This window comes from Sprattus sprattus, assembly GCF_963457725.1.
Source record: "Sprattus sprattus genome assembly, chromosome: 18".
In the NCBI taxonomy this organism is placed as follows: domain Eukaryota; kingdom Metazoa; phylum Chordata; class Actinopteri; order Clupeiformes; family Clupeidae; genus Sprattus; species Sprattus sprattus.
In genome coordinates, this window is record NC_137916.1 from 4,598,031 (window position 1) to 4,614,259 (window position 16,229).

Below are 16,229 nucleotides of genomic sequence, written 5' to 3' on the forward strand. Positions count from 1 at the left end.
TTCAATGGCCAAGCACGAGGCCCACGTATCTCCAACCTCCTCCTCCACCACCTCCACCAGCCCTAGCCGTACAGCAGCCTCCTCTCTTTATTAATTAAATGCGGCACGCACTCCGACACAACCGCAGATGAAAGCAGCCTGTGTCGTCGGAGATGAGCTTGCCTTGCTCATGTTGGGTGTAGGAGTGACCCCACCCCACCCCAGCTCCATCCCCGCTCCCTCCACCCAGACGTGCTCCAGACTGGCCCCTAGTCATTAGGCTGTCAGCTGAGGCGCAGAGCAGGAGGTACCTCAGCCCCATTACTAGCCCTCCAGCCTCCCTCCCTCCCCCCCTCCCTCCCACCTCCACCTCCACCAAAGGCAAGGCCCCATATCCCCCTCCCCACACATACACACATTCTGTTCTCTGTTTGATGTTCCACTGTCCCTCCTTTGATAGCTTTGGTTTATCTTTCTTTTATGTGTTCATTGCCCCCCACCACCCCTCAGAAAAATAAATGAGGGTACTGGGACAGGGGTTATGATGTCACCACAGCCATCCATTTTGTTGCCGCCCCTCCCTTCTCCCCTCCACATCCTCCTCCTTGTAAATGCTGTTATCCAGCGAAGAGGAATGTGATGGGTATTTGTCTTTGTATATCTGAGAGGCATTGCATGTTCTTTTTGTCAGGTTGGGTTTCCCACTGGCACTGTTTTTGTGATAAATAAATGGGCTTTGCCAGACAGAAACACTGTTTTTGTGCTAAATAAATGGGCCTTGCCAGACAGAAACAATTCAGTGGCGTCCGTTTTCTCTTTCCCCCCCTAAAAATGCATGCATAAAATCCGTAGCACTCGAGATTTCAGCCGCGGCTTCACCTGCGCATCCTCACCTTCAGGTGTTGCGGTTGCCAAATTGTGGTTGCATGGTTGCCAGAATGGGATCCTCTGTAACATTCCTTTCTGCCCTAAGTTTGTCCAAGCATGATTTTCAGCGCATCCAGGAATAATGGTTTCTTTTGAGGCTGAGAAAGAAATATCATGCTTTGTAGCTTTCACTGGAGGAGACTTCAGAGAGGAAACAAGCTCAAGCCGGTGGAAGCAATCATGAGTGCATTGCTAGTCAGCTCGGACGGAAGATTGATTGAGCTAGCATCCTTCGCATTCTTTTGTGCATTGAACTCGCTACGTAGTCTCTCCTGTGTTTGAAGTGTCTCTCCCTGCACAGATATCTGATATTCCAAAGGCTTGTGTGAGGTACAAAACCACTGTCGGTCAGGGGCGTGCAAACCAACAGTACAACAAAAAAAAATGCAGAAGAAGAAAAAGGAGAGTTACACGAGAACAGATGTTGTGCAGTTAAGCTCTACACTGGGCTCCCTCCGTTCATCAGTGTCTGTAGTTGTATTACAAATGCACAGATGAAGTGCACATAATCAATTTCATTTGACTCGTATCAAATTCATGTGTGGAGAAAGAAAGCCTATTGTGCTTGCTGAGTGCATCAGTGGCATTCCCAAGCTGCTGCCAGGTCATCCTGAATCATGTCGTCACACAAAAGAGTTATTTTTTTTCTCATATGCAGTCTTCTGAAACAGTCCCTTGTTTGGGGTTACATGGTGTTGTATGAAACACGCCGTGCATTAAGACATTACTGAGGACGGCCGCCATCTTAGTTTTCTGAGTGGCAATCCAGTATGTTCCCATAAGAGACATGAGAGACATGAGAGATGGGCTGATGCTCATGTGTGCCATGGTATGTCTCAGGGAGCAATGTGCGTCTGACAAGAGGGAAACGTGAAGTGGACAGCTGATGATGAAGGAATACTTGGGTGGAATTCAACATTTGAGTGAAGAAAAAACTAAAATGGTGAACACAATATGTGACTTTATGCTAACTACAAAAGAAATGTTTCCTAAAGGTTTGTTGTAATCATTATCTTTAAGTTTCTCAGTACTATGTATATGCCTCCTGTAATACACTAAATGTTTGAAACGATATCTTAACTGGAACCCCTGAAAAGTTCAAGAGTAATCATTTCCACAGTTGAAAACAGTTTGTCAGCAGGCTTCCATCATGTCAGCTCAATGAGCTGTTCTCTTGACCGTCGGAGGCATGAGCGCCTCTTATTCTGACAACATTAATCTTCGCCGACTTTGTGATGCTGCCGTCCAAATGTCAGGACTCTACCCCAGCCAGACGGCACAGGCTGCAGCTCAGCATGTACTCCAGTCAGCACCCTGAGCTGCAGGCCTCCATCTTGAGTCCCAGCTGTCTGCCATTAGCCTGCGCATGCATCAGTCAGCCTACAGTACATTCCATACCACCCCGGCTGCGGAGGAGGGGGAGAAGGGGGAGCCAGAGAGAGGATGCGTCTCTCCAGCCCCTCATGGAGCTTGACAGGCGCGCACTTCAGCTGATTAAAAGATGCGGGCGTAAATCAGCGCAAGGCGTCGTATTCAAAGGAGCCTGCCTGCTTTTGATTAAGAGATTTCAAAATGCATTGGAAGCACTAACATGCATGCAAACACACACAGACACACACACACACGCATGCACACACACATGCAAAGACACAAACACATATATGCATAGATGCTTCCATAGACTCTAAAATAAGCCCTGTCTAGTCATATATTCGTGAGTTTATTCTCCTGCAAAAGTGAAGGCAGAAAAGGTTGGGGAGCGAGGGGTGTGGGGGGGGCACCAAACAGAATCTGAAGACACCAGAGCTCAGAGGAGTTTGTTAAGATGCTTCTTAAACATCAAGGGTGTCTTTTTTTCCCCTCCTTCCTTGCATGCAGAGTTTTGTGTAGTTCAAAAGACACAGCAGTTCCTATCAGATCGAACTTTTTTCTGTTCCCTGGAGCTCAGATCTGTGCTTCCCTGAAGTTAACTGCTGAAAACCCCAGAGACAGCCAGGCTGCAGTGGAATGCTGCAGAGCCACTGCTCACGCTTGTGTCCAGAGCTGCTGAGGTCCACAGAATGCTCAGAGGATTCTTTATTGTGGAGGTGTTGTTCATCACAGAGGATTCTTTATTGTTGAGGTGTTCTTCATCACAGAGGATTCCTTATTGTGGAGGTGTTCTTCATCACAGAGGATTCTTTATTGTGGAGGTGTTCTTCATCACAGAGTATTCTTTATTGTGGAGGTGTTCTTCATCACAGAGTATTCTTTATTGTGGAGGTGTTCTTCATCACAGAGTATTATTTATTGTTTAGGTGTTCATCATGGTTGTGGTTTAATTTCATCCGTGATGAGGTTTTTATTTTGGGGTCACACTTTATGTAACATATTCCAATCGCATTGTAACTGCATTAGTTAGTATAGTCTAAAATATTGAGGAATATTGAGTAGCATAATATTGGCGCTTCAGATGCCCTGCTGCTTCACACACACACACACACACACACACACACACACACAGCCTCCCAATCACCTTCTTTTATTGTTGATTGCATCATTTTAGTACTTTTATCACTCAACTAAATACATCACCATCCAATAAGATCACCATCCAATGTCTGCCTTAGACACTTTGATGTGGGATCAACAGATGACTTGTGCCCCATGAGGAGGAGTGTCCTGCTGACAGACTGCTTGAATGCGTTGGATGTGTGTGTGTGTGCCATCAGGAGCAGCTGGCGAGGGAGCTGGAGGCGCGGGTGAAGCAGCTGACCCTGGAGGTGGAGAGCGGGAACACCCTGCGCCAGAGGGTCATGCAGGAGAAGGCCGAGCTGGAGCTCCACATCGCAGCCATCAGCTCTGAGCTGCAGGAGGCTAGCCGCAGGTAACCTCCCCTCATCTCTTTACTGGTGTGAGTAGTCCAGCCGCAGGTAACCTCCCCTCATCTTTTCACTGGTACACGTGTGAGAAGGCCCGCCACAGGTAACCTCCCCTCATCTCTTCACTGGTACAAGTGTGAGGAGGCCCACCGCAGGTAACCTCCCCTCATCTCTTTACTGGTGTGAGTAGTCCAGCCGCAGGTAACCTCCCCTCATCTTTTCACTGGTACACGTGTGAGTAGGCCCGCCACAGGTAACCTCCCCTCATCTCTTCACTGGTACACGTTTGAGAAGGCCCACCGCAGGTAACCTCCCCTCATCTCTTCACTGGTACAAGTGTGATCAGGCCATGTTAACTTCACATACATCAAGATTGTTTCACAGTTGGTCAAACTCAATTCATGTATTTGAATGACTAATAAATGGTATATTATTGTACGGTACATTCTTGTTCCATTGGACTGCCTGTCATGGACCCACCGTAGGACTTGGCAACCTCATTTTACACTGCAGAATGACAGAAAGAATCACTTTCTACCTTGAGTCCACTGTCAGTGTCACCCCTCATAACTGTGACCCCACGTGACTGTGCTGTGGTGGTGGGGTCAGTGTCCCCCCTCATAAGTGACTGTGCTGTGGTGTGGTGGTGGGGGGGGTCAGTGTCCCCCTCATAAGTGACTGTGCTGTGCTGTGGTGGGGGGGGTCAGTGTCACCCCTCATAAGTGACTGCTGTGCTGTGGTGGGTGGGGTCAGGTCCCCCCTCATAAGTGACTGTGGTTTGGTGGGGGGCGTCAGTGTCCCCCCTCATAAGTGACTGTGCTGTGCTGTGGTGGGGGGGGTCAGTGTCCCCCCTCATAAGTGACTGTGCTGTGGTGTGGTGGGGGGGGTCAGGTCAGTGTCCCCCCTCATAAGTGACTGTGCTGTGGTGGGGGGGGGTCAGGTGCGCCCAGCTGCAGAGGGAGGCAGGGCAGCAGAGCGAGCAGCAGGAGGAGGATCTGCACAGACTCAAGGCCAACCACGAGGCCGACCTCAGCCACTACCAGAAGGAGCACGCACTCTCTGCCGCTAAAGTAAGAGTTGGGGGAGTTTACCCACTATTAACCACACCATAAATAAACCACATTACAGTATGCAGTTAAACACTGCAGTTGGACACATACAGTTGGAACACACTAAGTACGGTCCGCAATTGTGGCAGTTGCTGAGCTCAACAGCCAATCAAATTTCACACCTCTCTTACATCTTCCTTAAGCAGCATGTTGATTGGCTGGAATAGTGTATGGCTCAGTTTGAGACACTTTGTTTGTTTCCCATTTATGGTACCAGGACTATGTATGTGTTTTCGAGCGCACACACAGAATAAATACCCAGAAGGACGTGAGGAGAATTTGACGAAAATTGTGTTGGCTCATAATCAGGGACTTTCCCTTTAAGAATGAGTTTGTGTGGAGGCCAGTGTCATGCTCTTCTGCACCCTCTCTCTCTCTCTGTGTTTGTCTCCAATCCTGATGCACAATGCTAACACCTTGACTTGACTGCTGGAAGGCAGCGTGTTTAAAAGACTGTGTTGCCTGTCTGCGTGTGTGCAGGCGTCTGAGGTGATGGAGGGACTGGAGGGGACCGTGGCCCAGCTGAAGGAGCAGCTGCAGGAGAGTGAGCATCGCAGGCAGAAGCAGATCAGGGTGAGACTCAGTGGTGTTACATCCACACGACACACACCCCAGATCACCACAGGACACACACCCCAGATCACCACACATATCCCAGATCCCCACAGGACACACATCTCAGATCACGACAGGACACACACCCCAGATCCCCACAGGACACACATCTCAGATCACGACAGGACACACATCCCAGATCCCCACAGGACACACATCTCAGATCACGACAGGACACACACCCCAGATCACCACAGGACACACACCCCAGATCACCACACATATCCCAGATCCCCACAGGACACACATCTCAGATCACGACAGGACACACATCCCAGATCACCACAGGACACACACCCCAGATCCCCACAGGACACACACCCCAGATCCCCACAGGACACACATCTCAGATCACGACAGGACACACACCCCAGATCACCACACAACACACATGCCAGATCACCACAGGACACACACCCCAGATCACCACACATCTCAGATCCCCACACGACACAGATCACCACACAACACACATGCCAGATCACCACAGGACACACATCCCATATCACCACACATGCCAGATCACCACACATGCCAGATCACCACACATGCCAGATCACCACACATCCCAGATCAACACAGGACGACAAACACCCCTACATACATCCATTCACTTTATACACTTTACATACGCAATACATATTTGCAGTTTTGTGTGCAGACCCACCACATGCACATATACTGTATATATTATGTGCAGACCCACACACATGCATACATATATATTTTTCTGTGAAATTCTGTGCTTCAGGATCAGGAGGGTCAGGCTCAGAAGGAGATGGCTGACCTGCAGTTTAACAACGAGAAGAAGGTATAAGGTCAACTCTACACGTGCACGCTCACACAGACACACATGCTCTCTCTTACACACACTCACACACACACACACACACACACACACACACACACACACACACACATGCTCTCTCTTACACACACACACACACACACACACACACACACACACACACACACACACACACACACACACACACACACATTACTCTCAGGTGTGTGTCTTTGTTGTGTGGATGAGGACGGATTTTGGTGAATAACTCAAAACAGCAAGCTCTCAGCCTCTAGAGCCACTATTGAATGTCACAACATGAAAGAGGGCCCTTCTCAATCTCTCGCTCGGTAATCAGCTTGAAACACAAGAGGTCTAGTTTAAAAGTTGAGATGAAAGTAAGCCCTTTGGCCTCAATAGGTTGAGTCTGCTTTGATTTTGTACCTCTCCCTTGTTCAAAGTAGCATTCAACTTATAAAACACATTTCCCAGAGGCCTTTATGGAGGAGCCTGGTCCCTCTCAGGGTCAAGTGGGGTAACCCAGTAAAAAAGAAAACACATTTCCCAGAGGCCTTTATGGAGGAGCCTGGTCCCTCTCAGGGTCAAGTGGGGTAACCCAGTAAAAAAGAAAAGACAAAGAGGGAGAGAGAGCGCTGACCAGTGATTGTCACTGCTGTCTGAGGGGCACTTAACAGCCCTTGGTAATTCACTCACCCGTAGTCGGACCTCCCGAGTAGCTCCTCGCCATTCGAGGTGCTTCAAAGGGGCCACGCCGCCATAAAAGTAGCAGGCCCTTAATGAAATGGCCCCTGTCGAACATTCGACCAACATTCAACAAGATCTTGACCCAAACACCTGGCCTCCGCCAGCCAGCTGCATATTCCCCCTTCAAAGACCCCCCCCCCCTTCCATTCATCATCAAAGTCCTAACGAGAGCGGACGCTCACACATCTGCACCGGGCTTCCACATGTTCACAGCGCACACCTGCTACTGGGCTGGTGCTGAGGTCCAGAGAGGCTCCTGCAGCCGCCCTGTGACCTCCCACACACAGGCACCTTGACAGGCCCAATAACCAGGACCTGAGCTGGATGGATGGATGGATGGATGGATGGATGGATGGATGGATGGATGGGGGAGGCGGGGAGCTTGCTCTGTGACACCACCCTGTCATCCGAGGCAGAGGGCCAGGCCAAGGTGAAGCGAGGCAGTGAAGAGGGTGATGAGGAGCGATGAAGAGTTTGGCCCAAGGGAACAGGGGCGTGGATAAGGATACTGAGGTGTTTCGATCAGATGATTAGAGGGGTGTGGATGGGGATACTGAGCTGTTTAGATCAGATTAGATGATTGGAGGACCTACAGAGTAATGTCCCACTTGTCACTCTTGCACAGGGTTCGTCAGAGATGTTCAAGAGATAGACGTGGGTCACAGTGGGTCAGTGGCCCGTTGTCACTCAGTGTTACAGTGAGGACACCAAAACCACAATGTTTCTGGCCTATAGTATCATCAAAACCCAATTTAGGTCACCCTCTGCTGTGCTGCAGATATGTATTAAGGCAAGGTATGAATTGAGTGTTGAGCTCTTACATCACTTACCAGTGTTTCTTTCACATTTAACATTTGGAGCAGTTGTGGTTGAGGCCATGGGCCCAGGTGGAGGAGTGGAGGGAAGTGTGTGTGTGTGTGTGTGACCCCTCACCTGCTTTTTCACACATAGGTGCGAGGGCTGCAGAGAGAGTTGGACCGAGAACACACCGAGGCCAAGAGAAAGGAGGCCGACCTCCAGGAGGCACTCAGGTGAGCTTCTTCTCCTCCTCCTCCTTCTCTCCTATCTCACTACAGACAGAAGTACTCTAGAGGTAGATGATGTTTTGAACATTCTATCCTAAGGCCTCTGCTCCTCTGGCTTCAAATTGAACATTCACAGATTCTGAGGTGCCTTTCCTCCCCGGTTTGGCCTTTTTCTTGCAGTCCGTTGCCGTCCTCACAGTATGCATACTAAATTAGACAGCTGCAACTCTCTTTTGATAGAAACAAGGGTGAGTCATCCCATAAGGGCTGGATCTAGGGCCCCCTGTAGAGGCATTAGGCCGTGGCGGCCTCCATTTTGTGAGGATCGCGGCGGTAGTTGAGATGTGGAAGCGTTGAGGAGGGCGCTGTTCTGTTGAGGGAGCCTTGCCGCATTGTTATGGTGCACACTGGAGACATCACACGCTTCCCATTAGAGCCCTGCGTATTGTTTGTCTGGCCTTGGCATACCTAGGCTCTTTCATGTCTGTTAGTCGGAGAAAGAGCTGAGCGGAGCGGGGCGGGGGGGGGGGAATTCCACTTGGCTTTAACTCGCAGCAGCTGTAGCCACGTTTGACACGCTTTTACCACAGGCGTTAAATCATGTTTGAATGCTTAACCTCCTCCTCCCCCCTCTGCACCACCGCCACTCTGAGAAACTAGCCAAAATTCCCAGAAATTGAGATGACGTCAGCTTTTCTGGGTCTCGACCAGGCCACTCCCACATTGTAATGCCCTTGTTTACTATTTATGTGCTCTGATCTTGCCAGAGATGTATATCGCACTCTTTAGGCAAGCTTAAGTGCCCAGTATGTTTTGATTGCGCCGTGTTGATGAGTTCTGCCCCAGCAGAGGTTGCTAATGCTTGGTGGCGAGCCACTTTACACCAGTGAGTTGGTCCGTCTCTAGGGCTGTCAGAATGCCTGCACACATCAGGGCCATCTGGTTCTCCGAGGCCCAGTCTTATCACTGCGACTGGAAGGCACGTTCACAACAACTCTGCGTTTAATAAGATGGCTAGCATCTTCAGTGATAATCCGTGGCGAAGGCGCCTCATCCCTGTAAATCATCCAAAGGCGCTGAAAGCTGCAGGCCCAGGATGCACTGGGGCCTTGAGGGGGCTGGGCCCGAGCACATTCCAGGCAGTAATTAATAGCACACATTACCACATTACCAGGTCACACTCAGATTAGGGAAGCCCTAATGAGCGCCCAATGTGTTCTGCCCAATTAAACGTAGAAGCTCACAGATTCCAAACACTCGAATCAAGAAAAAGAAGAAGAAGAAGGAGGAGGAGGAGAAGGAAAAAAAACTAATTCTCGGTTCTTCAGGGTTTTTCAAAACACAGCCGCTGCCCCTGGTTTCCGACTGTGTCAAGATTTAATCTGCAGGGCTTAAAGTTTATCGCTGGTAATTCTCCATAGCCGAGCAGAGGTCTTTTTAGAGGAAAACGGAGCTGTTTAAAGTGTGATATGTCCGTTCAGTGACAACTGGAGTGAATTAAGTACATTCCTGTTCAGTTCAGAAAGAATTTGTTACAAATACATAGAACATCTTATTTCGTGCTCAAGTGTTGACACCCTTAATTATGAATGGGTGTACATTAGATTTATATGCCGAGCTGCAGGTTCTTCAAGTGTACCTTATGCAGATTCTATTCACATTCAAATGATGGATTTCTTGACTCATGTCTTGGCACCTCTCTTCTGGAGGGTGGGATTGGAAAGTGTCAACAGTTAGCTGGAATGAATCAGTCAGACTGCTAACAAGTAGCCCAAGTCCTCCCAGTTCACAGTGCCACCTGCTCCAGCAGTGTTTAAGCAGCACGTTTAAAGGCAGTCCAGGACTTCAAAGGCCTGAGGGAGGGAGGGGGAGGAAGAAAGAGGAAGAGGGAGAGGATGAAGTGCGTGCTCCGCCTGATAGGAAAGATATGAGGGCTTGTGCAGGAATTGAAATGAGCTGAAACTGCATAAAGACGCTGCTTGATGTACTTCAAATGTGTGTTTTTGTGTCTGTGTGTGTTTCTGTGTGTGTCTGTCGAACTCTTCGCTGCCTGTCTGACTGCACAGATTAACACAGGACAGCAGCTGGTGTGTTGTTTGTGTGAATTCATGATAAATATGTTGGGTTTTTTTGGATATGAAAAGCCTCCACCCCAAAGCAAAGCAGACCACACACACACACTCACACACACACACACACACACACACACACACACACACACACACACACACACACACACACACGCATGCATTCCCCCACCCCCACGAGTAGATGAGCTGTGCCGTATCAATTTGACTTTTATGTTACTATAGCAATGACACAAAGAACCACAAAGCCTCGGGGAAGGGGAAAAAAAACAACCCAAAAAAGAAAAGAGAGAAAAACACAAAGTCACTTTCTTTCATCCTCTGGCTTCTGATCATCAGAGGACATTAGCATACGGGGAGAGGGTACTGCATTAGAAGCAGCGCTTCATTAGGAAGAAGTCTCTGCATGCCAAATGCAAGAAGGCATTAAAGGTACATTTCACTTTCCACGTCTGCTGAGGGAGCCAGGCTGCACTTAGGGGTCTCCAGCAAACTACATGTTGTCATGACAACAAATGAAGGGTCTGCCAAATATATCACCCCGCTTTTTTCAGTTCACGTTAGTGTAAAACAAGTACATTGAGATTGATAACACAGGCATTAGAGGTCGGTGCATACAGCTACCTGAACCAACCCCTCCTTTCACACACACACACACAAATACACACCAATATCCCTATTCACATGCCCGCTCAGTTCACACAGACACGTGCACAGAGACTCTCACACATCCACTCACCTCCAGAGCTGAGCGTAGGTGCGATCTGTTGACCACGTCGGTCAGCGCAGCGGCCCCAGAGGGAAAAGGGGTAGGTGGAGCGTGTGGGGGCTGAAGGGCACCTCCAGGGTGATCTGAAGGCCAGCATCAAACAGCCTGATCACCAGTGCTCAATGCCTCGTCTGGAGCAGTCCACTCTACTTACAGCAGCACAATAGAGACACTCAGTATAAAGTACACATAAGCCTCTGTTTGGTTTAGTTTAGTTTAGTAAAGTGTGTGTGTGTGTGTGTGTGTGTGTGTGTGTCTATGTACAGGCTGCGGTTTGGATGTAGAAAATGAACTAGACTGTGTGAGTATAGATAGGAACCAGGGGTTGTGCATAATCTTACAAATCGAGTTCTCGTTTCCTGAACAACTTGAGTGCTCGAGTGCGGAAGGCGATTTGAACTAATCAAAAGACTTATTATGCCATTATGATGGGGTTGGTTTCAGCACGTAGAGCAAAGAATACATGAATGATATGATATACCTTGAATCCATTTTTTAACAACATTCATTTGTTTAGCCACGTTAGTGTAGTGGCCTTGTCTGTTATATGACAGACTCCATGTTAGAGCCATCCTTGAGAAATCCATTCAATGTTGGGAAAGAAAATGAGCCGAGACTGAATAAAGTAATTTACCCTTTTCTGCTTTGTCAACTCAAGACTTGATGTACTCGAGTACTCTTTGTAACCCCTAATGAGAACATGTTTGGTGCTGAAACGATATAGCATAGTACTTATTTTTATTTCATTTCTACTCTTTAATCTGTCAGTGTCACCACCCACTAATCCCGGCCCAAGTGGCTGTTTGTTCTATGGAAGGATGTCATTGTTCTGTGGTGCTGCTGTTCTCTGCCTGGCTGTTTGTTCTATGGAAGGATGTCATTGTCCTGTGGTGCTGCTGTTCTCTGCATGGCTGTTTGTTCTATGGAAGGATGTCATTGTCCTGTGGTGCTGCTGTTCTCTGCATGGCTGTTTGTTCTATGGAAGGATGTCATTGTCCTGTGGTGCTGCTGTTCTCTGCGTGGCTGTTTGTTCTATGGAAGGATGTCATTGTCCTGTGGTGCTGCTGTTCTCTGCCTGGCTGTTTGTTCTATGGAAGGATGTCATTGTCCTGTGGTGCTGCTGTTCTCTGCATGGCTGTTTGTTCTATGGAAGGATGTCATTGTCCTGTGGTGCTGCTGTTCTCTGCGTGGCTGTTTGTTCTATGGAAGGATGTCATTGTTCTGTGGTGCTGCTGTACTCTGACCTGTAGGAGGCAGGTGAGGGTGCAGCATAAAGGCCTGGACTTCACGTCGTAGGGCTCCTGCCCCTGTGGATCCCACCGGCCCCTCACTAATCCAGCGCACAGCTCAGTCAACAAAGAACTAACTCTCTCTTCACTCGCTCTGTCTCTCTCTTACTTCTGTCGCTCTCTTCTATTGCTTTCTCACTCTCTCTCGCTCACTTTCTCATCCTCTCTTTTTCAGTCTTTCTCTTTTCCTATCTCTCTTTCTCTCTCTCTCTCTCTCTCTCTCACGCACACACACACACACACCCACAAACACTCACACTTTTGCTCACTCCCAGTCTCTGTTTTGATTTCTACCCACTGTGACCTTGTTTGATGTGCAGAGATGAGTCCGGCATGGAAATCAATAAAGCGCGAGCGAGCGATGTGCACATTTGAAGCTCCCTTATCTCCCTCGCACACACACATTCCTGAGCGCTTGCAGGTAAAGGTGGAAGGGCTGGAAGTAGAGGGGAGGAGGGCGTTCAAGGTGGATGTGGCTTTGAGCTGGAGTAGATTGGACTCCTACCAACAGGGCACTCATTCATTACTATTTCACAGGAAGTACTAGGTTCGTGAAGGTGGAGCCTCTAGCGTGTTAGAAGAGAGCATCGTCTTCATCATTAGTATTTTTGAGAAGAAGCTCTTTGACGGGTGAGAAGGATTAAATGAGCAACAGAGCTCAGTCTAATTTTGTTAGCCGGGTGCATCCACATAGAGAGCAGGTCCTCTGGTCCATACCCTTCTCTTCATAGACTTGGTAGGGCTTCAGGGAAACTCGGAGCATGGGTGTCTGGAACAGTTTTCAGCCTAGCTGGACATTAAGGCCTGGTTGGACGTAATGATGAGTGGGTTCTTGGCTTGTGCTGTTTAGTCTTGATGCTTATTTGTGACCAGCTGTGGCTAAACCAGCCACAAGTCTCCCCAGAGACATTATGAGTTATTCACAGATTCTGAATTCTTCCCTATCCAATGATGTCTCACTCATGTAGATCTGATAATATTTGTATAAGTTGTGATCATTTGAATGTATACCCCTCTGAAAAGCTTTTTCTGAGAAAAGGACCTCTAAGATTTTCCAAATTGTCACCTCACCTGGGACAAAGGGAAGACAGTTGTGCTCATTTGCATCATTGAGATTAGCCCTCCTCTACAGATGTCACACTGACATCTGGTATCTGTAGCCCTTCCCCCTACAGGTGTCACTGAAGACTCAAGAATTGTAGTGCTGTTAATGATGTAGTGTTAATTTCATTAGGACTTGAACTGGACTTGAATCAGAATTAGAAGGTACTAAAATAGAAATGCTTTTATTACAAAAGGCCTTGAATAGCATGCATTAATACACAGGATAAAATGTTACAATCCCATAATCCAAGGTATAAACCAGGACTGCAAAATGGAAGTCAATATGAATCCAATACACTAGACAATTAGAATAAAGATACTATTAAAAAGATACTAGATAACAAACAAGACAAGCTCACCTGAAAAACAGATGTTGCTTATGGTTAATTATTAGGGCTGTAACGATACACCTACCTACCACAATTTATAACCAAATATTGAGGTTTTTATTACTCAAAGCAATGCTGTTGAAAAACATTCAACAAACTTCGGAACCTGTTATCTATCTGCAGAGCAAATGTCAGGCTCATACAAAAACATTAACGTGAATTAATTGATGCTAATACCTAGCGCGGCCTCTATAGGATTTCCCATATACGTTAGCATTACGCGAACGTATTTTCTACCACAGTAAAACATGCAATACTATGTGATTGTTTTTAAACAATGTTACGTGATGAGATTACTAAAATGTAGTCTGCATGTCTGCTCAGTTTAGCAGTGCTACCCAAGCAAAGGTTTGAAAAGAACTTCAAGCTTCAGACTTTCTGTTAGGGAAACAGCTTTCTATCTGCCAAGCAAATGGCAGGCTCATGACAACACGCGCAACCTTTGGGAGCATGAACTGCACTGAGTACATTTTGCGCAACAATTAACCCCAACGCTGAAGCAAGCAGCCGCCTTTACTAGCGAACCAAACTTTTTGAGGGCATGTCGCGGTTCTGCCTCCTCGCATCACGATGCAGGTTCGTGGCCCAGAGTGTCGCGATTTCTCGGTTCGATCCAATATCGTTACAGCCCTATTAATTATACTTTAATTGCTAATCATTAAATCATGAAAATCATCGAAATATTGTTTTAAGACTTATCTGAAAAGGGAAACAAAGAAGTTTCACATCATGGGTCATGCTAACAGGCACCGTCACCTGACTGTATGTATTCATGAGAGTTTGTGATGCTAATTATCTAGCAACTAGCCGTCACATTCAATTCAACGCTAACAGGCCCCTTTGCACCTTACTCTGGATGTAATCATACAAACTATCCTCCAATGCCCACATTACTAGCCAAAAACCTCCCATTACAGCTTAGTTTCGATGTGCATCATCATTTTAGCATAGCAGGGATTGCAATGTAACTTATGACTACTTACGCCATGAGGAACTGGAAAGTATTTCTGCAGACTTCATTGCCTCTGATGAAATACGTGATCTAGGGGCACTTTCTATTTCCGCAGGAGGAAAGTGATGGGTTGGCACCAGAGTCCATTCAGAGTCTAGTCAGCAGTTTTTTCACTGCGTCATGCTCTGTGGACTCCTCGCTGGATTTCCTCCCCACCAGAGAGCTACTTCAAATTAAACGTATCGTGATCTGCAGAGTTGGAAGCCCAGTTGGACCTTTTGCTGTAAGAGTTTGTGGTTTTGCATGATTTACTGTTTCAAACTGCCCTGCGGATGTTGCTAGGCTTTCACTTAGCCGCCCTATAGAAGCCAGCGTCACAAAACCAGTGAATGCAAGGAAGCAAATTGCACACATTCAATAATCATCCAGATCATTTGCAGCGAATACACGTTTTTCATCAAGCTAAGTGAACTGAAGGTGTTTCCATTGGTAAGTCAATTCAAGGGAAAAAGAGGCTTCGAGATGGTCTAATTATAGATATATATTATAATATAATTATATATATAATATAAAGAGCTGATCAGGACGTTGAGATAGAGAAAGAACACAGCTTGTGATTAAAGACTGATGCTACTGAGACGAAGCGACCCTTGGACGACCCCTTGCCTGGCTGTGCCGTGAGTCCCAGCGGTGGAGCCTGGGCCTGTGGCCTGTGCCGCGTCAGGGAAAACACTTTTGATTTAAGGGCTTCCCCGAGCACTGTCACCCTGCGTGGCCTTGAGCCCGATCCCACCCAAGCTTCCACAAAACACACACACGCAAAACACACACACACACACGCACAACACACACACACACACACACAACACACACACACACACATGCACAACACACACACGCACAACACACACACACACACACACACACACGCACACAAAGCCCAGAGCCCTGAGTGTGCTTCCTTCACCTCTCTGGGTCTGGCGGGAATTTGGTGATTTGTCACCAGAGCAAAGCGAGGCCTGGGGAAGGCCCTGACAGCCCTCCTGTAGATCTAACCTCAACAATGCGGAGGAAACAGTCTGCTGGATTTGTCCGTTCCCTTTTCTCTTTGTTTATTTGAGTGGACCATGGATATTTCCAAGGCACAGCGGCAAGGGCTGAGGGGGTTTTTGTGAGAGGAACTTCCTGAGCTTTGGTCAGGGTCATTGGGTTGAAGCACACTTGTTTGATGTCCTGAGGATGTTGCAGGTGGTGCAGTTTGTTCTTAGGGGCTGTTTTTATACTGTGCCTGGGAAGTCAACTTCACCCATGCTTCAGTTGGCACATCATGACCAATCATTTCGACTCAAAGAATAGGATTCATGGAAACAAATGTGCACTTTGTATTGTTCATAGACGTATAACGATTGTGAAGGAACAACATATAACATAGTCAAAACGCCATTGCATTGACTATATTTTGAGCATGAATTTGCAGTTTGTTAAGATAACAAAATGTAGTGGCCAATTCAGTATGGCCAATTAAGTAAGTACTTTGAAGTATTATGATTTTATGTTACAATATCTTTTGC

At 47.4% G+C, this 16,229-nt stretch overlaps 1 protein-coding gene across 1 annotated transcript in view; it reads left to right on the top strand.

Moving 5' to 3' along the window:
- The window catches only part of cep112 (centrosomal protein 112), a gene marked incomplete at its 3' end in the record, with an annotated part of 140,830 nt that overhangs the window by 43,449 nt on the left and 81,152 nt on the right, over positions 1 to 16,229 (top strand). Inside the window, exons 12-16 of the mRNA XM_080856433.1 lie at positions 3,618 to 3,772; positions 4,708 to 4,837; positions 5,357 to 5,449; positions 6,243 to 6,302; positions 7,995 to 8,074. Coding sequence (XP_080712559.1) covers positions 3,618 to 3,772; positions 4,708 to 4,837; positions 5,357 to 5,449; positions 6,243 to 6,302; positions 7,995 to 8,074 — 518 coding nt within the window. The remainder of the gene's footprint in view (positions 1 to 3,617; positions 3,773 to 4,707; positions 4,838 to 5,356; positions 5,450 to 6,242; positions 6,303 to 7,994; positions 8,075 to 16,229) is intronic.